This window comes from Saccopteryx leptura, chromosome 1, assembly GCF_036850995.1.
Source record: "Saccopteryx leptura isolate mSacLep1 chromosome 1, mSacLep1_pri_phased_curated, whole genome shotgun sequence".
NCBI classification, from domain to species: Eukaryota; Metazoa; Chordata; class Mammalia; order Chiroptera; family Emballonuridae; genus Saccopteryx; species Saccopteryx leptura.
In genome coordinates, this window is record NC_089503.1 from 120,010,656 (window position 1) to 120,034,958 (window position 24,303).

The 24,303-nt window shown below is 43.1% G+C and overlaps 1 protein-coding gene across 3 annotated transcripts in view; it reads left to right on the plus strand.

Moving 5' to 3' along the window:
• MYO10 (myosin X) overlaps window positions 1-24,303 on the plus strand; it is a 224,426-nt gene that overhangs the window by 106,268 nt on the left and 93,855 nt on the right. For all 3 annotated transcript variants that reach the window (XM_066374157.1, XM_066374163.1, XM_066374170.1), the window contains exons 5-8: window positions 12,867-13,001; window positions 14,996-15,113; window positions 15,730-15,835; window positions 16,434-16,537. In XM_066374157.1, the coding sequence (XP_066230254.1) occupies window positions 12,867-13,001; window positions 14,996-15,113; window positions 15,730-15,835; window positions 16,434-16,537 (463 nt within the window). The remainder of the gene's footprint in view (window positions 1-12,866; window positions 13,002-14,995; window positions 15,114-15,729; window positions 15,836-16,433; window positions 16,538-24,303) is intronic.

Genomic DNA, 24,303 nt, shown 5'->3' on the forward strand with positions numbered 1-24,303 from the left:
CTTACTGGAAGTTTTGCCCATAATTCTTGTTCTTGGGTCCTTGCCTTTGTAACAGATCAGCATTGTACGTGCATCTGAATGACAGAACATTGCCTTTCTCATTTATGTTCATTCTCTCTCTCTCTCTCTCTCTCTCTCTCTCTCTCTCTCTCACACACACACACACACACACACACACACACACACACACACACTCTGACTCTTTCTTGAAGGAGAGGGAAACATCTGGGCTGATAATTCTCTTCTCCATCACCAGACTGTTACTAATCTGCAGGGCTGTGGAAACCACTCAGATAGAGGGACTGTCAGTTCCTTCAGTTAAGTACATAACCTGCAGTTAATAAAAATAAGGTTACCTGCTTTATATAGAAACAGTGCATTTAAGAGTCACATTCCCAATAAAGTAACTTGCCTTGTAACTAGAAGCACTATTTGTGGGTTCTTTCAGATCATTTTACTAAGGTTCAGAAGTTAGAATTTAAGGTTACTATTTCAGCATACAGAATCTAATTTAATAAGATTAAGAGAAAGAAAAAGAACTTAATCTGTTTTAAGAAGATCGGATTGTTTCCCACACCTAGGTACCTGAATATTTGCCATTGATAACAGCTTGTGCTTATTACTTTAAGAGAAAAAAAGAAATGACAGCATGAGTAATATATCACTTGCTAGACAAAGCAGCTTAGGAAGAAAGTGAAAAATCAAATAAGATCATTGTGCATGTGTATGCATGTGTGTGTTTGTGTGGGTGTGTGTAATAAAATAGAAGAGGGTTGGCATTTCCATACCAAGGACTGTGGTCTGAAAGTCAGGTGGAAGGGTTGGGAGAGAGGGAGGAAGAGTGGATCCCAAACAGAAAGCTCCCATTGTGCCCTCCTGATGTGAAAAAACTAACTATATTTGTCTAAATTAACTCAGGAAAGTCTTTAAGAATAGATTTCTCATTAAAATGTGCTTTGGTTTTTAATAGCTTTCTCCAGCAGGTTTTTTTTTTTTTTTTTTTTAAGTGGGGATTGGAGCTGTGGGAATTAAGAGAAAATTGAGTATAAAAATGAAAAGTGCAAGATACAGGAGCCCTATTTAGATTTCCTCAGGCACAGTCTGCCCCCTTGTGGCTGCAACATGTTTTACTACTTCTAAATCAGAAAAGAAGCCTGTTTGGTACTAGACAGGGCTTCAGGGCTTCACTGGTCAGATTTCTCTCACTTTGAGTCCACATCACTTGGCCAGGGTCCCCAGCTGGTTGCTGTCAATGCCATGTCTCTAGGCTTCCAGTCAAAACCTCTTTTGTTGGCTTCACTTTCAAGGATGTTTACCTCTCTTAAGCTTAGTTTTAACTTGCTGTGCACATGTAAACGAGTGCTCATGCTATTATTATTCTTAAAATATAACTATATGTTTAAAACTTGAGAATCCTTTTTTATCTTACTGACCAAATCAGCATTTGAGCTTGGTTGATCTAGTACATATTGCACTGACTTCAGTTTTTCACACATTGTATTGGGCAGTCAGAGTTTAGTTGATTATGATCTTTTCAGTATATATGACCTTTCCAGATACATCAGCTAGACAAGGCCTGTGACTGATTCACCTTTGCCCAGGACAGTGTTTGGTAGAGAGTCCGCCTTTAACAGCTGTCAGTCAAAGGACAAATCGGAGGAGCGACCGCTGGTTTTGGACCTCTGCTTCCTTTGCATATTTCGGTTTCCGGAAACCAGAGATTTCTTCTTAGCTATGCCTTGTATGTTCTGGAATGCTAATTGGGTGCTCAGCATTTTTGTCTGTCTTATAATATATTTTAAAATGATTGAACAGTGGAACAGTGAGCACAGCCAGCGTCCTGGGGGAGAAGGTGCCGCCCAGAGAAGGGACAGGGCCCACCTCGTGCTCCTGTAATAGTCAGGTCACTGTGCTGGGCTTCGGGGAGTTTTAAAGGAGACAACGACCCGATCAGAAGGAACATCTACTCTGATGGGAAGAAACTGATGTGTATCAATACCGCCTGTCAGACGCTGGAATAGCAGCAATGTGGGGCTGCCCCCAGGAGCAGTAGTAGATGCTCAAGGAGGTGCCAAGAAAGAGAAAGTGACATGTGATCACGTAGAATACAGCCAGCCTAGAGGGGAGGAAGGGCACAAAGCATTTGCAAAAACTTAGGTATTTGGTGAAACAAAGATAATTAGGAAATGGAAGGTTTACCTGTAAGGCTGTGGGCTTGCTAGGGTGTGAAACAGCTGGGGGAAGACCGTGGAAGGGAGCTGACATTTATTGAGAAGACAGATTTGTGTGTGATCCTCAGAGAAGCCCAAGAGGCATGTTGGGTGGGGAAGCCACGGCTGGGAGCTGTTGAGTAACTTGCTAAAGAGACCAGCTCTGAACAACAGACACAGGATTGGAACTTGAGTCGCCCTGTGTTCGTTTCAGAACAGAATCCTGACTCCTGGTGCAGGGTCAAACTTGAAGGACTTTTGTCCTGCTTGCTAAGACCTTGCGACTGGCTCTTTTAGGCAATAGAGAAGTTTCCGTGGTCTTCCACAAGTAAGAGAGTGATTGGTGTATACTTTGAGAATATTGTGTGAATCGGAGGGATTTGATTGACAGGATGGAGATGTTTGTCAGGTGTCAGCAAAGGTATTCTGTAAAGGTTCAGGGAGCTCACATTTCAGGCTTTGTGGGTGAGACCATCTCTGCTACAACCACTCCACTCTGCCCTTGGAGTGTGGAAGCATTTATAGACAGTGCACAAATGAACAGCCAGGCTGTATTCCAATAAAACTTTATTTACAACAGCAGACAACTGGCATATTTGGGGGTCATCGTTTGCTAACACAGCTGCTCTGGTCTGGGAGACTGGCCTGTGGGGCAGATAAAGGGTCTTGTTCCCCTCAGCGGTCCTGTGCTCCCTGTGTGGTCTGGATCTCCCCTGGTGCTTTCCCCTGGACACGGCTCCATCTTTGAAGCCACCCTGTCCTGATCCTTCAACCTCTCCTTTTCTCCTGCATATTTGGCATCATCATTCAAAAATTTCTAGTGTGGCCTGACCAGGTGGTGGCGCAGTGGATAGAACGTCAGACTGGGACGTGGAAGACCCAGGTTCGAAACCCCGGGGTCGCCAGCTTGAGCGCGGGCTTATCTGGTTTGAGCAAAACTCACCCATTTGAGACCAAGGCCGCTGGCTTGAGCAAGGGGTTACTCAGTCTGCTGTAGCTCCCCGGTCAGGGCACATATGAGAAAGCAGTCAATGAACAACTAAGGTCTAAGATGCCACAACAAAGAATTTATGCTTCTTATTTCTCTCCCTTCTTGTCTGTCTGTCCTTATCTGTCTCTCTCTCTGTCTCTCTCTGTGTGACACACACACACACACACACAAAATCTAGTGTGTTCCATTTAAAAAACAAAAGAAAACAGATGCACCTTTAATTCTATAGCCCCTTACACCACATGTCCCCCAGCCCCCTCCACGGGGCTCCGCCACTCTGGGCTTCTTCCTCGTTCTCTGCGCTTCTTCCTCGTTCTCTGGGCTTCTTCCTCGTTCTCTGTGCTTCTTCCTCAGCTTAGTTCTTTTCCACCTCCTTCTCTTCTGACCAACCTGCCTTTCCTCCCGGGCCTTCGTGCCACCCAGACTTATACTTTCCCCTGCAGTCCCTCCTCCGCGTCCCAGACACATGGGCCTGTGCCACTGAGGTGTCATCACAGAGATGCTTCATGGGCCTTCCAGGGGTGGGATGTCCAAAATGCATCCTGACTTTCTCCCAGAATGTGTTTCTCCTCCAGGCTTTATGTTCTCAACAAGTAGACTCTCCATTCTACCAGGCCACAAGCCTGAGATCAAGAAATACTTGGATCTAGAAGGAGCCTCTCCCCCCATTAATGTAAAATTATAATACATAGAGCAGAGGGCGCTGATCTGACATGGACAGTTTGATGAATACTGAAAAATGTGCACTCCTGTGTTCCCAACTCCCAGGTCCTCATGCCAGCAAGCCTCCTGGGCCCGCAGGGGTCATTTCCCACGCTCCCTGTCCCTGACCAACCACCTTCCTGACGGGGGCCACCAACGTCCCTTCCTTTCCCTCCACAGTCTGTCCTGGCCTCTCACTTCTCATCTCTGCTCCCACATCTTGTCTCCTCACTTCCCCTCTGGCTTCTCTCTATGCATTTCCACACTCCACACCCAACACAGCGATTCTTTAAAACTTTGAACCTGATCATGACCCTCTCCTGCTTGACAGCTGTCTTGTGACTTTCCATTCAGCCGGTGAAAAACTTCTCAAAACTTTTATTATGGCCTACAAGTCAGTACTTGGGGTTATTTTTCCCCTCTTCTTCATTTTCACTATTATCTTCATAAAGTATAAGGGCATCTTGGTTCATTTGGGTGAGCATGCGTTCTCCGGAGCCCGTGTTTGTGTTTGCCGTCCTGCTGGCGCCGAGGATTAGGGCTCTCACTGCCCCGGGCTAACGAGGAAGGTGTAGGACTGGAGATGGGAGTGATGTGTTTGCTCTGAGTGAAGACCAAATAACATCGTAATTGCTGCAGGAGTTACTGTTTCACAGTGGCTGGGATGAGGGGGGAGGTGCAGTGCATGAGTCACTACCCTGCCCATGGTAGAGAAGCTTAGCTCAGAAGAGAAGCAAGAAGCAGTCACAGTACAGAGTGAGCAAAATGAAATTCACCAGAGGGTCAAATTAGTCTTTTTAGTTCAGCATTTTGAGGGAGGGTATTATATTTTCTTTGTATTTAATTTTCTTAAGTTTATTGTGGCTTCATAGTTCTATGATTATGACAAAGAATATATGTATAGTTTTATGTGTGTGTGTGTGTGTGTGTGTGTATATATATATCATTATAATGTTATGAAATATATGCTATACATCACATAGCATATGTCATATTATTTAGTCTACTGTAGAGCCAGGGGCTGCTGCCATTGTGGCCATGCAGGTTCGCGTTGGATTCAGACAAATGGTAAAGAAATAGTGGAGCCACAAAATGGTGGGCCATCCTTTATTCAAGTCTCGTACCCGCTGACAAGCAAACAAGCAGGGAAAACACTTCCCTCTCATTCAGAGCTCCCAAAGCCCTGACGCATTCTCTGGTTCCACAACCAGGAGAATCTTCTCCAGTTCCTCCTAGAATCAAAGGCCCCACAAGCCTCAGTGGGGCTCCCCAAGCCCCTCAGCTCTGGTTCCCCATCTGCGTTCCTTCTCTCTCTCTGCAAAACTGGCTTCTTCTTCAGCACTCTGCATTCTCTCCCCTCTCCCTGAAAAACTACCTGGGTCCACAAAGACCCCTCTTCCAGCAAATATTAGCAAAACAATGGCCCTCCCAAGCAGAAATGCAATCCACAATTTGCAATAAACTGCCTTGCTCTGAGGGCAAGCACACACGTGGCTGCCCAGTGCCATTTTTTAACAATAAAAGTGAGCAAACTCAAAAAATACAAATTTCACAAACTCAATTGCCCAACATCTACCATGCGATTAACTCAACTCTGACACTATCTACCTGGAGATAGTATCAGATCCCACTGGTTAAGGGCTCAGTTATATAACCCCAGCCCCTTTCAGATCCCAATCTCCAATCCAAGTTGGCACCTGTACTTCTAATGGGCCAGCTATAGATTGGAGGTTCCAATGACACCCTCCTTGGGTTTCATTAATCAGCAGCTCACAAAACTCAATCTCTTTACTTACTAGATTACCGGTTTATTGTAAGAACATACCGCAGGAACAGCCAGTTTATTGTAAGAACATACCGCAGGAACAGCCAGATGGAAGCGATGCATAGGGCAGGGTGTGGGGAAAGGCTGGGAGCTTCCATGCCCTCCCCGGAACCCTCTCTCCCAGCAGGTCCGTGTGTTCACCAATCTGGAAACTCTCTGAACCCCATCCTTTTGGGTTTTAATTGAGACTCCATTACACAGGCACGGTTGAATAAATCATTGGCCATTGGAGATGGAGCTCAACCGCCAGCCTCTCTTCTCTCCCCCCTCCCCAGAGGTGGAGAGGAACTAAAGGTTCCAGCCCTCCATTAATTAGTGGTTTGTTCCTGTAGCAGCCAACGCCCCAACCTTTCCCAGGGCCATCTCATTAACATAACAAAAGACACCTTTGTTGCTAGCATCACCAAGAAATTCCAAGAGTTTTGGAAGTTCCTCCAGGAACAGAACAAAGATCAAGAATATAGTTCTTATCAACGACAGTATTACATGTAGATAATATGTATGTTGTATATTATAGTGCATTATAATAATGGTAAATTTGAAATTTTGGGGGGCGTGCATTGTGAGTCACGATCTTCCCCACCATTGCCCTCCCCTGCTTAAAAAAACCAGTTCCCCACTCGACTGGAGAACAGGGAGGGGCCTCCCTGTGGGACCCCAGCCCCTTCCCCAGCTGTGGCTGTGCAGCTGCTTTTCCTTCCTGAGTTTCCTCTTGCTGGGTCCTGAGCCTTTATCCCTGGTCACTACCGCCCACTAGTGGACGTTCCAGCTTTCATGGTAGGCGGTAGCGGAGCAACCAAAGTATAAATAAAAAGATAGATTTAACTATAGTAAGTTGTTTTATAAAGATTTATTCTGCCAAACTTAGCGAAAATCTGACATAAAGTACTTAGTAAGTAATTATTATTATATGCTTGAATTTGCTATAACTCTGCTTTATAAATTTTATAAAGTATAGTCACTGCACTACTTTATAAATCACCATTACTGTGGAACCGGTGGGCGGTTAGAAAATTTCACTATTAACAGAGATACAAAAGTGGGTGGTAGGTATAAAAAGGTTGACTACTCCTGGTCTAAATGATGAATTTTCCCACCTCCTGAAATTTCTATTTGACACAGTAGCCATCATTTGTGTTTCTGCTTTGAGATCATAGATACTGTCCGTGGACGTTTTGCTCATGACTTGCCCAGCCCTTAGCACAGCCCAGTGCCAGGTAGGCACCTGAGTAGTCGAGGAGGGAAGGCACACCTGTGGAGATGCTCTTTCTCCATTGCTTCAAAGACACTGTTTAGCCCTCAATAAACTGTCTTCTTCGGGAATGTTGAAGTCATAGGCAGGGGTTGGGGGAAGTGGATAGGAGGAGATTTTACCTGCAGAGCCCTGCGCCTGGGCATTAATGTCTGGAATCATTCGGCGTATCTCTAGGTTTTAACAACTTGTGAGTTATTTAGTTACCTATATCCATTGCCTTCTTTACCACTTCCATGGCCCCGTTCACAGTAGCTGCCGCTTCTTACCTCCTCCTGGTGCGGTCCTACCTGAATTACCTGAAACTGCTTTCACTCTTCCCCCTGTGGGACTTAGCCTTCACCTTCCCATACCTGGCCCCCTCAGAGTAGCTGTTTCCAAAGCTGGATTCACAGTAGAATTGTCTGGAATTTTTTTTAAAATAATGATGACTGAGTTCTCCCCTTATAGGTTCGAATTAGGGGTCGATTAGGTGATTTGCGTGTGCAGCCAAGCCTGAGAACTGTTGCGAAGAACTTTGTATACCTGGGCTTTATTTGTTGTCCCAGTAGAGCCCAAGCTCTACGTCGATCAGGCGTCCCTGATTTGACTTCCCCATGCAGTGGGACACTCCTGCTTATCAGCAGGGCTGGTAGCCTCTTTGAGACTACTCTTAAGATGGCTATGAAGATGCTACTGTTAAGTGCCACTAGAGGAAAAACACGACTGACACACAAATTAGTTGTAATAATTACACAGGCAATTTATTACTCACAAATCCTTTTGGCGTGCCTGGGTACAGCTTAAGGGGGCCCCGTTGGCGTGCTCCTCTCGGCTGGCTTTGGTCAGAGCTCAGAGCAGTGGCGTGGAGACAGTCCACATCAACGTTGGAGTCTGGGCGACTACTGCAGCAGGCGGCCTTCAGCTTTAGTACCTTTTCTGGCCAACGCCTTCTAACAGGTGTCAATCTACAGGATTATCACCTCAAACCACCTTTTTGGGAGTTCCTCGCAGGGAATCCTCTCTATGTCAATCTACTGAAATGTTTACATTAAACCACTTTTTAAGATGTTCTTATTTACATTATTTGACAAAGTTAATGTAAATAACACCAAGCCATTTCTTATCTTTGTAAACTTCACACACATACTAACTGGGCTCTGCTTGTAAGTCAGAGCCTGTTGATCACATTACAGAGTTATGGCACTAAGCCACTATATTAATTCCTATCTAAATGGCATAACTTTCTTTAATTTCAATAATTTGTAATATTATTTTAATTATATCTTTTATATTTTTATATTTCTATATATTTAATTACTATAACATATTACTACAACATTCTGTTTCTAGTTTTACTCATATATCAAAAAAAGATGTACTGAAAGGAGTTGCTTGAAGAAAATAGGCTCACATGAGAAACACGTGACTGAAGGTGGATGTGGACTGATATTCATGACTCCTTAACGACATTGAGTCTTGGGTTGGCCTCTCCTCGGCCCAGTCTTTGCTGCTGAGTTTGAATATATCTTCAACATGGTTGTTTTCTGCCAAGCTGTGTGAATCAGTGTAGGCTAATTGCTGCAGCACAGCCCCCAGACCTTAGGGTGTGACACAAACATTCTATATTTGTTGCTCACTTAGCAGCCTCCTGTGGGAAGCTTAGAGATTTGACTTTACTCCCTTATCCGTTACTTTATTTGGAGACATGTCACCCCTGAAGGCACCTGCGTGGCAGGCATGGCAGACAGGGTCCGGAGGACCACGTGGGGGCGGGAATTAGCCACTAGACGTGGAAGTGGCACACATCCGTCTTGCTCAGTTGCCCACATTCAGACTGTTACTGATTGCTGTTCTTACTACAAGGGAGGTTGAAACACTGCCTGCTCCTGGTGCTGGAGGATAAAGAGATGGGGTTGGGACCATGTAACATTATTTCTACCTCATGTGTTCTAACTGGAGAACTTAAACCTTTAAGTTTTGTTTGTTTTAATGTATTGTAATTTAATTCTCAGCAACAGCTAGGTAGGGGTGTGTGTGTGTGTGTGTGTGTTTTATTTGTTTTTGTGGGGGTTTTTTTGTATTTTTCTGAAGCTGGAAATGGGGAGGCAGTCAGACAGACTCCCGCATGCGCCCGACCAGGATCCACCTGGCACACCCACCAGGGGGCGATGCTCTGCCCATCTGGGGCATCGCTCTGTCGCGACCAGAGCCACTCTAGCGCCTGGGGCAGAGACCAAGGAGCCATCCCCAGCGCCCAGGCCATCCCTTGCTCCAATGGAGCCTCGGCTGCGGGAGGGGAAGAGAGAGACAGAGAGGAAGGGGAGGGGGAAGGGTGGAGAAGCAGATGGGCGCTTCTCCTGTGTGCCCTGGCCGGGAATCGAACCCAGGACTCCTGCACACCAGGCCGATGCTCTACCACTGAGCCAACCAGCCAGGGCTGTGTGTGTTTTAATATTGAGAATTATTTCAGTCTCTTTTTGCATCTTTCTATGTTGCTGTCACTCCATGTGTCCTTGCCGAATGCCTCCAGTGTGCCAGCCTCTTGGCTAGGCAGCAGCCAGATACGAGAAGGCAAAGGCTAAGTCCCATATGGACAAGATTCTGGTTGCTGATAACAGAAAATCCAACCAAAGTTGGCCTAACTTCTCTGGGCCTTTATTATCTCAGACAACGCAAGACAGGACAGTTTCAGGGTTGTGGATTCAGCCATTCTAGGTGGGTGCTTCTCTGATGATCTTGGCTTTCTCTTTATGCTCTGAAGATAGGTGTGGATTCCCAGGTGTTTGCTGTTCTTTTAGTCTCGTCTGATTTGCATGAAGATCTCCCCAGGAGTCCTGGGCCCACTTGACTTTAAGTTTCTTTGGCTGAAATCCTGACACCTGCCAATGACCAACTTGCAAAGGGAATGGAATTACTGCAGTTGGCCTGGACCAGTGGAGATTTCAGTGGGCCTGTGGCACCCAGCCTAGCACACCGGTGTCATTTCTGACTCATTTCCTTTTCTTTATTATATGCGCTTAATCACTCACCAAGTTTTCAGCATAACTTCAGTTTCATGGTAACTTCCTAGGTCAGTGATGGGCAATCATTTGAGCTTGGTGTTTCAAAATTTGCCCCAAAAACGAGCATAACTCGGGTGTCACTTTGAGAAAAAAACCATAACTTCACGATATTTATAGTTTAAATAACAAAAATGTATAATTGTAATATATAACTGTATTTAATAAACCAAAAACTAATTATTAACTTATCTGCTTAGTGACTTCTTTGTTCATCTGTCAGTCGATTTCTTTGTTGATCTTGATATTATTTAACTTGTGTGGGGTGCCGTGAACTAAGGTAAGTGAGGGGGAGGGAGAATTCTTTAACTAACCTGCCTATTATTGACTTTTTTGTTGCTGAATTTCATTGCCTAAATCTTCAATTGAAGGTTGGTATTTTGTACACTTCAAGCCCAAACAAGCGCTACTAACTTCATCTGTCAATCTGTTTCTTTTGTTGGTTTTGATATTATTTAATACTGAGAATAAGGTCTCACAAAAGTACGTAGAGGGAAAAATTGTGAGTAAAGCCATTGCTATATTTTTCAGGGCGGTAATCAGTTCTAGGCACTCCAAATTTCCTGTTCGTAGTGGCACTCCTCTTCTCCAAGCGGCACCTTTCCAGATTCTCAAGCTTTGACCTCAAGTCGACAAACACCTGAACCCAGATGCTGTCTTGAAATTCTGCAAGTTGCATCTTATGTAAATTAAGATGGCTGCTGCTATTTCTAATGATGGGAAATGGCACCCATAGCACAGGCCCTCGCCTCTCCTAGCCTCCCTCTCACTTATCTCAGTAATGATGGTCAATTAGAAATCCACGACACCCCAGAACAGTAGATTGGATGATGGTTGCTGTGGTTATGTGGTTGCTGGTAATGGCGATCACAGGGCCCCCAGAGATGCATTCCCCGCGGCATTCCGCTGCTCCCTGCTCCGCCGGCCGGAAGTGAGGTCAAAGATCCCCTCCGGCCTAACGGGAAGCCCCAGAACTAGACGCTCTGGGCCGGAGTTCTGTTGTTTTGGCCTACAGACCTCTGGCACAGAGTGTCTGCACTACAGCAAATGTTTTATCCTCGGCTACTGCACCTGGCCGTGTAGGAGCCGAGAATGAAATGTCCTTCTCAGTATGCAGTCCCTTACTTCTCTGGTATGCGGCCGCGTGTCATCGAAAATGGCTACGCATGTCAGTGCTGACAGGCGTGTCATAGGTTCGCCATCACGGTCCTAGGTCTTGATGCTCAGAGTACTTCTTTACAGCTTACATGGAGTTCATCTGCTGATGTTGCTCATTTAGCAAATTATTAACGTGCTGTCTTGTGAGAATTGATAGTATTGCTGTACTGTTACTCGTGTCCTTGGTTTACCTTTTTTTGTAAATTCTCTTTCTTTTTTTTTTTCTTAAGTTGGAAACAGGGAGGCAGTCAGACAGACTCCTGTATGCGCCTGACCGGGATCCACCCGGCATGCTCACCAGGGGGCGATGCTCTGCCCATCTGGGGCATCACTCTGCCATAATCAGAGCCATTCTAGTGCCTGAGGCAGAGGCCACAGAGCCATCTTCAGCACCCGGGCAAACTTTGCTCCAATGGAGCCTCGGCTGTGGGAGGGGAAGAGAGAGACAGAGAGGAAGGAGAGGGGGAGGGGTGGAGAAGCAGATGGGCGCCTCTCCTGTGTGCCCTGGCCGAGAATCGAACCCGGGACTCCCGCACGCCAGGCCGACACTCTACCACTGAGCCAACCGGCCAGGGCCTGCCTTTTCTTTTCTCCCTGTAGTACCAAGTGTGGTTCCTCACACAAAACTGAGTTTCTCCTTTCGAATGTCTTTCATCTTCACACCTTCCTTCTGTGCCATCTGCAGCCTGTCCCGAACCTACTGCCACAGCCCTGGATCCTGACAGCTGACCTCCCTGAGAGGTCCCTCGCTCCTGCGTGAACTCCAGAGCTGCGTTCTCTGCGGGCGGCTCTGGTGCACGGTCTTTGCCGTGCGCCTCCCGCAGGTGCCTCTGAACGATCAGACTCAACCCTCAGCCCTCTGTCTCCATTGCCTGTTTTCTCAGTCCCACTGACCTAACCAAGATCCCACTCTCCTATAGACCTTCCCAAGCTCATCTGGCTTCTGGGTTTTTTGCTCAGATTGTCAACTTAACCCACTCCTTCCCCTTTCCTCCTTGCCTGGCTGGTGATTGCCAGTCCTTGAAGGCACACCTGGATCTGACTCGCTTGTCCCACCGGCCCCCTCCGCTTCCCCCTGCATTGCCATATTCGCTTTTCCTTAACTGGCACCAGAGCGTGGTCTCTGCAGAACTTTGGACTCAGACAGACCTGGTGTTAAATTCGGACTGGACACTTAGCCACTGCCTTCCTCCTAGGCCTAGCATGGGGATAAAACGACTTAGTGTGGGTCGGGCACCTGGAGGTTCCTTCCTCGTCCCCACAATAACGTTTGACTGATTGCATTTCTGTGCACATTTACCTGCCCAAAGTTCCCCAGAAACATACTGTTAAAATTTAACAATTTTTTTTACTGAGTGCTTGCAGCCAGCCCGGCCCTGTTGAGGTGTCTGGGGTAGGTACCTGCCCTCCCACAAACAGCGCTGTCCATCTTCTTGCCTTAGCTTAGTGTAGCAGTTCTGTTGACCTCATATGCTCTCATTGTCACTTGTCACCCCCACACCGGTGTGGCCAGCAGGACCGAGGATTTCTACTTTCATTGCACCCAGCTCTTGAAACAGGCATTTTGAGCTCTTCCCACCTTTCAACAGGTGTTCAGTGGACAAATTACAGTGACATATTGGCCAAGTAGGTTTTTGTAAAAGAAATTGTACTTAGAAGCACAAACTTTTTGCATTTTGTCTTTCAGCGGTGAGAGCGGGGCAGGGAAAACGGAAAGCACGAAATTGATCCTCAAGTTTTTATCAGTCATCAGTCAGCAGTCGTTGGAGCTCTCTTTGAAGGAGAAGACGTCCTGTGTTGAACAAGCCATTCTTGAAAGCAGGTATTTCTGTCTCGTGTTTCTTGTTTCCAGCAAAGAGGATTCTCTCTCCTCATGGTTTGGCTTAGTTAAGGAAGAGTTAAAATTAGTGGATCTGCATTCTATTTTTATTTTATTTTATTTTTTTATTAGAGAGAGAGGGGAGAGAGAGAGAGAGAGAGAGGGAGGGAGAGATAGAGAGAGAACAGGGGGAGGAGCAGGAAGCATCAACTCCCATATGTGCCTTGACCAGGCAAGCCCAGGGTTTTGAACCGGCGACCTCAGCATTCCAGGTCAATGCTTTATCCACTGCGCCACCACAGGTCAGGCTGCATTCTCTTTTTTTTTACTTCTCTTATGCATTACTCAAGGGAAAGTCTTGGCATGTAAAAAGCAATCTGTAGTGACCCACGCACAGCAACTCATCCTCCATCGCTGGGCCAGGTGTGAGTTGGTGAGGCCTCCTTCTACCAGAGGCCTTGACTAGCTTTTTGGAGGCCTTCTCATCAGAAGTTTTCAGCCTCAGCCGCTGAGCGACAGAGGGCTCAGCCTGGAGGTGAGTGAGCCTCTGTTCAGCATGCAGCCCTTTCCAAGTGCCGTGCGAGCAGATAGTACATTTCTCACTTCACGTGGCAGAAGGTCACCGATACATTTTTTTGTCTGTGAACCTCCTGACTTTAAAAGAGGGCTATGTGGTGAGATACTGTCTGGAATTTTCTCTAAAATATGCAATTGCCCCGTGTCTGATTGCGCCTCACAAAATTTTAGAACCTATAGGGACTTTATAGTTCCTCTCATTTAGAAATGAGCCTGACTGGTGGTGGCGCAGTGGATAGAGCATAGACCCAGGACACTGGGGTCCCGGGTGTAAAACCCCCAGGTCGCCGGCTTGAGTGCGGGCTCACTAACTTGAGGGTAGGATCGCCGGTTTGAGCGTGGGATCATCGACATGATACCATGGTCACTGGCTTGAGCCCAAAGGTTGCTGGCTTGAGCAAGGGGTCACTGGCTCAGCTGGCGCCCCCTGGTCAAGGCACATATGAGAAGCAATCGATGAACAACAACTAAAGTGCCACAACTACGAGTTGGTTCTTCTCATCCCTCTCCCTGTCTTTCTTTCTTCACTTTCTCTCTCTCCCTCATGTGCGCGCTTCTAAAGTAGAAATGAGTCCAGGACTCCACAAATATAGTCTATATTAGTCCATATCCAGGAGCCATTTTTTTTTAAGCACTCAAAGTTTATTTTTTAAATTGGAGTAAAATGTACATAACATAAAATTTGTAACTTGAACCATTTTTCTGTGTACAGTGTAGTCGCATTAGGTACATTCACACTGTTCCACACCATTTGCACCGTCACCTCCAGAATGTTTTCAGCTTTTGCATGTGGGCTGTTTTTAAACATTAAATTTTATTGGAACACAGACATCTATTTGTTTGTGTATCACTTACAGCTCCTTTCAGAGCTGAATAGTCGCAGCAGAGGCCCCTGGGACTTGTAAAGCCAGAGCTATTTATTATCTGGTCCTTTACAGAAAATATAATATTTGCTGACCCCTGACCTAGTATTGACCACGTGTTTAAATTAGAAAAGACCCGTAGAAGTTAAATGAGTTGTTCCCAGGACGTGCAGCAAATGGGTAGAATTTTAGGGCTGGACTTTTTCAGTTCCTAGAATTGGAATAGGGTTTTTTTTCTCTGCAGTCCCTGGCTTGTGTATAGAATTCCAAGCTACTCTGTGCAGGGACAAGCCATCATGGTCTCCTTCACTCTGTGTAGCATCCTGGGCCCGCACAACCAGCTGTGAGCTCTCTCCTTCAAGACGAATAGTCATGATTAAACCTATTTCAGCAAGTACTTTGAACATCTGGCTCTTCTGTAAAGAAACATCATCCCCGTGGGTCCTTCTGATTTCAGGCTTTTCTCGCACTTGTGTATTTGGACGTGTGTGGGGAGTGTCCTTGCTGTGTTTAGATCTACCCTCCCTAACACTTGCCGCTGTCCTGACTTCTTTTCAGCCCCATCATGGAAGCTTTCGGCAACGCGAAGACCGTGTACAACAACAACTCCAGTCGCTTTGGGAAGTTTGTTCAGCTGAACATCTGCCAGAAAGGGAATATCCAGGGCGGGAGGATTGTAGATTGTATCCTGCTTCGTTTAATTTTCTGTTTACATGGGTTGACTCTATAAGTAGAAACTGTTGGTATCGTAAGGACAAATGGAGATGTGAATGAAGTATGTCTGGCTGGTTCTCGTTACCTAGTTATTGCTCTAGCATTACTCTGCTTGATCTATTAATTTTTCTAGGTAATGAAGAACCATTTTTCTTTTAAAATCTCTGATGTCATGTCCATAATCTGAACAAAGAGTTTTATCATCAGACACCAGCTATTTGTTGTTGGAAATCTGTTCTGTCAAATAGTTTGGTACCTCCTAGGGCACCATGTGACATGTTGGAAATTGGACTTGGGTGAACTATTTTGTCCATGCTTTGAGGGCTTATCTTTTGGCACCGGAAGTCTCGATGTCAGAGGAATGGGGGAATTGTAATTATTTGAGTAACAAAGAACAGAAAATTAAAGACTAATTAAACGGGTCATATCCTGGTTTTGTTCCTTGACTTGCCATTGCTTTTTACATGAAGATTTATTAGAAAAAGTAAGTAAACATGATTTAATTCGCATTTTCTTTCACAATAACAATTTGGGGAAGTTGTTTGTGTTCATTAAGCAGAGGAAACATCTCTGAATAGAAATCTGATTTATTTCCACAGAACCGAGTAGTAAGGCAGAATCCAGGGGAGAGGAATTATCACGTATTCTACGCACTGCTGGCGGGGCTAGAGCGTGAACAGAGAGGTGAGCGAATGGGGCGGCGGCAGGGAAATACGCACCAGCGACTCGTTTTCCCTTAAAAAGTCATCAGAACGTGAGACAACGCCTGTTTGGACTTTGTTGATATTCCACCAGGCAATTTGAAATATGTGAGAATACCAAAAGATGTTGAGGATCTTTTAGGGCCCCATAACGTGCAGGGGAAGTCATCAATAGGGACATCTTAAATTTTGTGTTTTGTTTTGGAATCTTGGTACTTTTCTGATTTAAGGAATATTTATAAACATATATGTACTGTATTAGATACAACTGGTTTTTCTTTGAAGCTACACTGGAATAAAGGTAATTTCTGAACATTTGATTTTTAAGTGAAAACAATCAAAGCAGGATCCTCGTCGATTTTTTTTTCAGTAACATTGTCTACTCTTCCATTTAGTTACATTAAATTCTTTCTACTTCTCTATCTGATGATTAAGATAGAGCTATATCTTTATAGGGTACTCTTAGCACAGAATTATTTACCAGTATATACCTTATTTTAACATCACAAAGTGAAACTCAGATTTTCTCTTACCCTGGCCTGTCAAGTACTGATGTTATGTTTCTCTATTCCTTTTTGTAGAAGAATTTTATTTATCTGTGCCAGAAAACTACCACTACTTGAATCAGTCTGGATGCGTAGAAGACAAGACAATCAGTGACCAGGAATCCTTTCGGGAAGTTATTGTAAGTTACTTTATTTTCTATTATTAAAAGTGACCCCAAAAAATGACAGGTTTTATTTTGTTTCGAATTTTTTATTTTACTAAAAACAGAAGTAATTACATTTGTACCAGTGTCTGAGAAGAGTATTTTAATTTTTTTTTCCCAATTTTATTTTGGCCCCTAAACTTCTCTCATTACTCAAATTTTATCTATTCATAATTCATTTATCACTCGCTTTGCAGAAAAATCTTGTTAGAATAAATATGCAAACTCATTCTTATTTTTGATGAGTTGCAGAACATTTTTTCTATTTTGTTTTATTTTTGCTGTTTTTAAAATGTATTTTTATTTAAGTATCGTTTGTATGCAGAATTATATTGATTATATTAGTTCAGATGTACACTAAAGTGATTCAGCGTTTTTCTACCCTACAATGCGATCAGTCCATCTTAGTACAATATTGGCGACTCTCCATTTTACCCAGTCCCCCACCCCAACTCTCTGGTAATCATCTCTTTGTTCTCTGTTTCTATGAATGTGTTTTTGTTTTCCTTGTTTTATTTTTAGATTCCACATGTAAGTGAAACACTGTGGTAATTGATTTTCTCTGACTTACTTCACTAAGCATAATACCCCTAGATCCAGCCATGTTCTCATAGGTAACAAGACATCATTCTTTTTTATTGCTGCATAATATTCCTTTATGTGTGTGCACCACATTTTCTTTATTCATTCATCTATTGATGGACACCTAGATTGCTTCTATATCTTGGCTGTTGTAAATAACAAAACCTAAAGAAAGCAGAAAGAAGGAAACAATAAAGATCATAGCTTAAATAAACAAAATAGAAAATATAAGAAATAGATTAATGAAACTAAGAGCTGGTTCACTGAGAGGATAAATAAAACTGACAAGCCTCCAGCAAGACTCATCAAGCAGAAACAAGAGAGAACATGAAGTCAGAACATGAAAGAGGAGAGGTTACAAGCAATACCATGGAAATACAAAGGACTGTGAACAATTATATGCCAACAAATTTGACAATCCAGAAGAAAAGAATAAACCTTTAGAAACATAACAACCTGCCAAGATGAAATCAGGAAGAAACAGAGAATCTGAACAGACCAATTACTAGCAAAGAAGTTGAAGCAGTATTAAACAAAAGCCCTGGACCAGACGGATTCAGAGGTGAATTCTACCAAAACTTTAAAGAAGAGTTAGTACTTATTCTTCTTAAACTATTCCAAAACACTGCAGAAGGAACACTTTCAAACTTATTCTATGAGGCTAGCATTTCCCTGATACTAAAACCAGAGACACTACAAAGAGACAGAATTACAGGCCGATATCCCTGGTGAACAGATGCTAAAATTCTCAACCATATATTTTGCTTCTTTCTTGGAGCTGGTTGAAGCCCTGCAACAGTGCTTTGTGATAGAAGGACGTTGCTCCTGGTGACAGACAGACTCCTAGTTATCTAGGTCAGTGGTCCCCAACCCCTGGGCCGCGGACCAGTACCGGTCCGTGGGCCATTTGGTACTGCTCCGCAGAGAAAGGATAAATAACTTACATTATTTCCGTTTTTATTTATATTTAAGTCTGAACGATGTTTTATTTTTAAAAAATGACCAGATTCCCTCTGTTACATCCGTCTAAGACTCACTCTTGACGCTTGTCTCGGTCACGTGATATATTTATCCGTCCCACCCTAAAGGCCGGTCCGTGAAAATATTTTCTGACATTAAACCGGTCCGTGGCCCAAAAAAGGTTGGGGACCACTGATCTAGGGCATAGCTTCCCTGCAGGTGAAACCGATTAGCGACTGGCCACTAGGGTGTGCTAGACTCGAGGCCTGCCCCTGCCCAAGTCCCTGGGGAGGATCCCCGGAGGGCTTTCCTCTTGGGGCAGCATTTTCTGATTCAGAATTGATTGTTCCTTTTCTTAGCTGCAAGTTAACTTTTGGAACTTGGCCTAGTTTCAGTGATTGCTAGCTTTTATTTTTAAATTGAAATTATAGGTTTTGACATTTGAAATTTGGTCGTATGATGAAAGGCTTTGTCATGTAAAAAGAAAGAAAAATGTATACATAAACTTGGTTCCGTGAATGTAGACAACAAAAGGCCCTTAGTATTTACTTGGCAATTACCTTTTAGAGTGGACCCATCAGGAATGTCAGAGACAGCTCAGCTGGTGTTTATCGAAGTCAGGAACATGTAATTTTTGTTATTATTTAACTTCCTTCTGGAAGTTCTAAGCTAAGCAATGTAGTCAGAAAAGAAACAAAAATAAATAAATGAGCAACTCTTCAGAAATGAGGAAAAATACTCTTTTCTATAAAAAATAAAATTCCTTCTACACTGACAAAATCATGAATCGGAGCATGGCTTTGTTAATTTGTCTTGTCCATAAAATAAGACCCATTGCAGCAAACAAAGCACATGCTCCAATATATATATATATATTTAATAGTATGGGAAACTTGCTTATTACATCAGTGAGGGAGGCAGGATGCAGCACTATAATCTATTTAAATAATAAGCATTATATACATATATCGTATATATGTAATAATTATAGATGCAGAACAAAATATACTGTGGGGCAGCTGTGTTAGGCTTGCTCACGAGTTTACCGGCTGCAAGCAGCTTGGCTTGATTAGTCCGTGAGCCGTGGCAGAGGCCCGTGTGCATGGCCTATGTAAGGCTATGGGTGCTTGCGCTCCAGATAGATGAGAGACGGGGGATTGTGGATGGCGGATCGCCTACCCGCCACTGCGAGGGGGCCATTTTGCTGTTTGTTTGCCTGAGAGGCAGTTTCCCCTGCCTGTGTACTTGTCCGTGGTTGTGAGACTTTATTAAACAGAATGGCCCAACCCTTTCTGGCTCCACAGTTTTTCTACCGTCTGCCCAAATCTAAAGTGACCCTGCCTGGCCTCGGCCACGGGCATTACGTGTATCAAAAATGTTACCTCGGGAGGCAGAATTCTAGGACTGTATTTTATTCTTTGCCATTCTCTCTGTTATAATATTTTTACAACAGATTTGTCAACTTTATAATGATCATGATGATTATATTCCTAAACGTCTTACTTCCAGAGAATAGGAACATGTGCATCAGTATCATTATGAGTGACACAGCCAGCCCGTCTCTGTGCATTGCGCAGCGTTCTGTAACCAGGGCTGACACAGAAATGGTTCAGAAGACACCACAGTCTTCTGGCCGGAGCTGCTTTTCTGTGTCCAACATGTTGGCGCACCTGCTGTGGGCCATTCCCTGCATTCTGCTGAAAATGGCTGGAACCAAGTATGCTATTGTTTTTCATGTAATTCCTCTCAATATTTCCAGCAGTAAAGACCATTAAATTTGCATCTTTATACTCAAATTCCAAATAGCTCCTTTTCCCAGAGGTTTGGGGATTGAAGGCAGGAAAGGGACCGCATTCTGTTGGGGCTCAACACGTTTGCTTACAGGGTGTGTAAAAGTGCTAATGGAGGTTAGTTTTTTCTCTGAGTGTGTATGAACATGTCACCTTTGGTGTTCATTTTTTGCTACTGAAATATTCTTATCAATTTTAATGTCAATATTATATTACCAATTTTGTTGAGAATTTATGTGTTTTTAGAATTAATCAATGGCATCAAGTGATGATGTTAACACAAAGAAGTACCTGTGACATTAATACGAATAGGTACCTGTGACGTGTCCTGAGCAGTTTTAGGGGGACCTGGATTTTTCCTGGGGCAGGGACAGTGACCATATGCTAAATTTCATGGCCATTTCTTATATAGCCTTCCAATTTGCTTGTTAATTGTTCAGTCAAGATGAAAAGCTGTTTTAAGTTAATAGTAAAACTAATTCTGTCGCCTGCATTTACCTACGAGGATAGTGACTGATGCAGTGTGTGTGAGGTAAGGTGGGTCTTCTATCAGCTATAATCTCATTATTCTCTAACCTCCAGCTTGCCTGGCCATGGCTACTTGGGATTTCCTCACTATATCGGCGGTACTGGGCTCTTGGCATATTCATGAGATTTTAATGGTTTGAGCCCGTGTATTCGTATGCACAAATTCATTCCTCATAAGTCAGATTTTATGAAAATTTAAAGGGCTGACTTGATACCTTGATTTTGCCAAGCTTGGAAACATCAGTCTCTTTCAGTGTTGGGAACTTGGGAGTATAAGCAAATTTTATATAATAGAATAACATATCATGACCTCCTATAATTTAATGAATTATTCAATTACTTGTGATAATGAGTACGCCCAGAGTAGCGTTTCCTTCCACCCTTTCTGTCCTACCATTCATTCAAGGTTCATCCGTGGTTCCTTTGTCTTCCGGAACACAGCCTCCTCTCTCACCGCTGACCTCTGAGACCCTGGGCAGATGTACCTTTTGGCAACAAACTACCCTAAATGCACCGTTCTTCTGTTTGTTCCTAGTGTGGCAGCCTAGCTTCTTTCAGCCCTCAATGGCTGGAACTGTACCACGTATTTGTGACCCCCCGGCCCCCCCATTTCCCAACAGACTTTCACAAACATTCAGTGTTTATGGGCTTAATAAAGACTTTATTGAAAATATTTTTTATAAGTTTTTACCAGTTTTATAGCTAAATTGCTGTTTAGCACTTCTGAACTATCCAGAGAATTTCCCAGGTTTTTTTTTTTGTTGTTGTTGTTGTTTTGTTTGTTTGTTTTTTAAGTCTTGAGCCCTATTTTTGAGAAAATAAGATAATTATAATAAGCCTTAAAGTGCTACTCTTGCCAGAGGGGTGGAGATTGCTACTAAAAATACGGTAAATAGGACAGTAAGAGACAATGGATGGTGGCTCTGGCGAGCAGTGTGGCGCCCACACCCACGCTGGCGATGGTTGGTTGCAGATATTAAATTACCCCGTGGTGTGATTAGTGCAATTACCACTTAACCACCACACTCCTAACTAATTAATTCACTTGGCGTTGGACTTGAAAGTGAAGAAGTCACAAATTTATTAATGGAGTAAGCGCATTTTCTCCATCTGCTTTTGTATCTCTATACATAATCTCTGTATGTGTTAGTCTCAGAACTTAACCGAGAACTTTTTCATAGGGCATCTTCTGATACTTTTTATTTGACAATTTGAAATTTTCTGCTGTTGTAAACTTATTTTTCAAAAACCTTGTTTCTTTAAGTGATGTTTATAAGTCCAGCTCGGTGACGTAAAACAGTGAAGATGTGGTCATTCTAAGATGAGCTTAAAATATTTTTATAAACTAGTACTGAATATGTCCTGTAATATGGAGAAAACTTACCATAGAAAAAGTAAATATTAACTTTTGCACAGCATAGCTGCTTTATAATTATTATTTTCTAGAAGCCTTTTTTATGGATAAATAATTGACTAGTAGTATACCATTGACTAAAGAACAGTTTGTTTATTCACTCACCCATTGTTTTTATTTTTGTAACAGAGAGAGAGAGAGAGAGAGGGACAGATAGGGACAGACAGACAGGAAGCACCAATTCTTCGTTGCAGTTCCTTAGTTGTTCATTGATTGCTTTCTCATATGTGCCTTGACCAGGGGGCTACTGCAGACCAAGTGACCCCTTGCTCAAGCCAGTGGCCTTGGGCTTCAAGCTGGATGAGCCCACATTCAATCCGGTGACCTCAGGGTTTTGAACATGGGTTCTCTGTGTCCCAGTCTGACACTATGCACTGAGCCACCACCTGGTCAGGCTAATAATTCTTATTTTTGCATCAATTTCTCTGTGTACCCATGAAATGAGTCTTCTCACCCTGATTAAATAATTCACTGTCTTTCTCATTTTTTGTAACCAACTTTATTGAGATATAATATACATAAAATAAAATGCTGCCATTTAAAACATATGTTTTGATGAATTTTGAATTTACACACCCATGTACCTACAACCACAACCAACACAGAGGACAATTTTGTGCCCCAAATCCCTGCTACCCCATCCCAGCCGTAGGAAACCACTGATTTTAGTCACTTATACATAGTATAGATTTGTCTTTTCTAGCTTCATGTGAATGAAATCACACAGAACATAATTCTCTGTGTCTGCGTTCTTACACTCATCCACATCCCACATCACATAGTCCATTCCTTTTTATGGCAAGTAATATACCATTGACTAAAGAACAGTTCGTTTATTCACTCACCCATTAATAGTCTCATTTGTTGTTTAAAAATGTGTCAACAACATTGAAGGACATAATAAAACATAATGTTTACAAGCTTACCAACACCATCCTAGTTATACTTTTATCAATTTTCTTTTCATTCTGCTTTTATCATTTACCCTTAAGATATATAATTTTTAGCTTTTGCCTAAAGCAAAATACAATCGTGTTTCTATATAATATTTAGAATTTTCTTTAAACTATGCACTATTCCAACAACTTTATTTTCTCTATTTGACTTGTCTAATTATGGGGTAGTTAGAATTATTTTTATCTGAAAACATTGTTAAGATAACACCAGAGGCAGATTTAACGGTGGGCACACTGGGCGCACACCCTGGACCCCGACTTCTGAAGGGACCCGCAAAACCCCAACTTTACATTTTTTTTCTGACACCAAGTTTGGTTTCATATGTGCAGTTTTAACATTAATAGTACCTAATATATAATATTTTTTATTTATTTAAAAATACGGTTAACATGTATTTTTATTTTCCCTGTTTCTCTTTTTTTTTAAGGGGCTCAATATATTCTTCTGCGCCTGGGTCCTCAACCGACCTTAATCCACCTCTGGATATCACTATAGTGAAATTTTACAAAGCTTTATTACTGTTGACATTTTCCTCAAAACAAAAAGTTATGGAGAGATTACACAGGAGACTTCTTTCTTTTTAAAAACGTCCTTGGAAAGGAGTCAAATTGGATAGATGATAAGTTTCTGGACTTCGGATTTGTTGGGCCTGACTTTAAATCTTGGTTGTACAACCCTGAGGAAGTTTCTTAACCTCTCTGCACAGTGTGAGAGTGACACCTGGGGCCCAGCACCTTGCTGCCGCATGACCCTGTTCTCCAAACTCATTCTGCTGGTTTATAGTATCAGTGGCCACTGCCTAAATATCCCAGTTTCACCAATTTCAGTTTAATCCTTCAGAAGTATTTTGCTAATTTGATAGAAGTGATCTTCGATTTTTTTAAATGTGTGCAACGTTTCATTTCTACAAACAGGATCATTTCTCTGTGGCTTTGCACTTCCTCTAGGAGAAGGGTCTGTTTTATTTTTGTTGCTTGTGTATCTCCTAGTATAGCTCTTGCTCTTTCCCTTACATTTTTTTTTCTTTTAATACTGTTTCCCTCTCTATTGTTTTTGCCTTTTGTTTCAACTTCATTGTTTTTTCCTTGTAAAGAAATGATCCGTCTCACATTTTAAAATCTCCAGTTGTTTCCTTTTGCAATTTCTATTGCTTCAGAGTACTGCGTGGTTTCCTTCTTCCCCGTCTCCTGTGGTCGCTGCAGTGATTCGGGGTCCAGGTCGTTTTAGTAGGTCATTTTCAGCAGTATTTTCACCAGTTCTGTCCTCAGTTGTGTGGGGCAGGTGAGGGGGTGGGGTGCAGCATTCCTGACATGATTCTGACTTCCACATCACAATAGAAAAGGAGCAAATCTCAGATAAGATTTAGAAGACCCTGGCTAAAGTTGTTTAGATACATGTTGGGAACAAAGCTCCTGGAAGTAGGTGCCTGTTTGTCTTTATTTTACCCCAAACAGCGTTACAATAAGTTCATTTACTCTCTAGAGCAGGGGTCTCAAAGTCGCGGGCCGCAT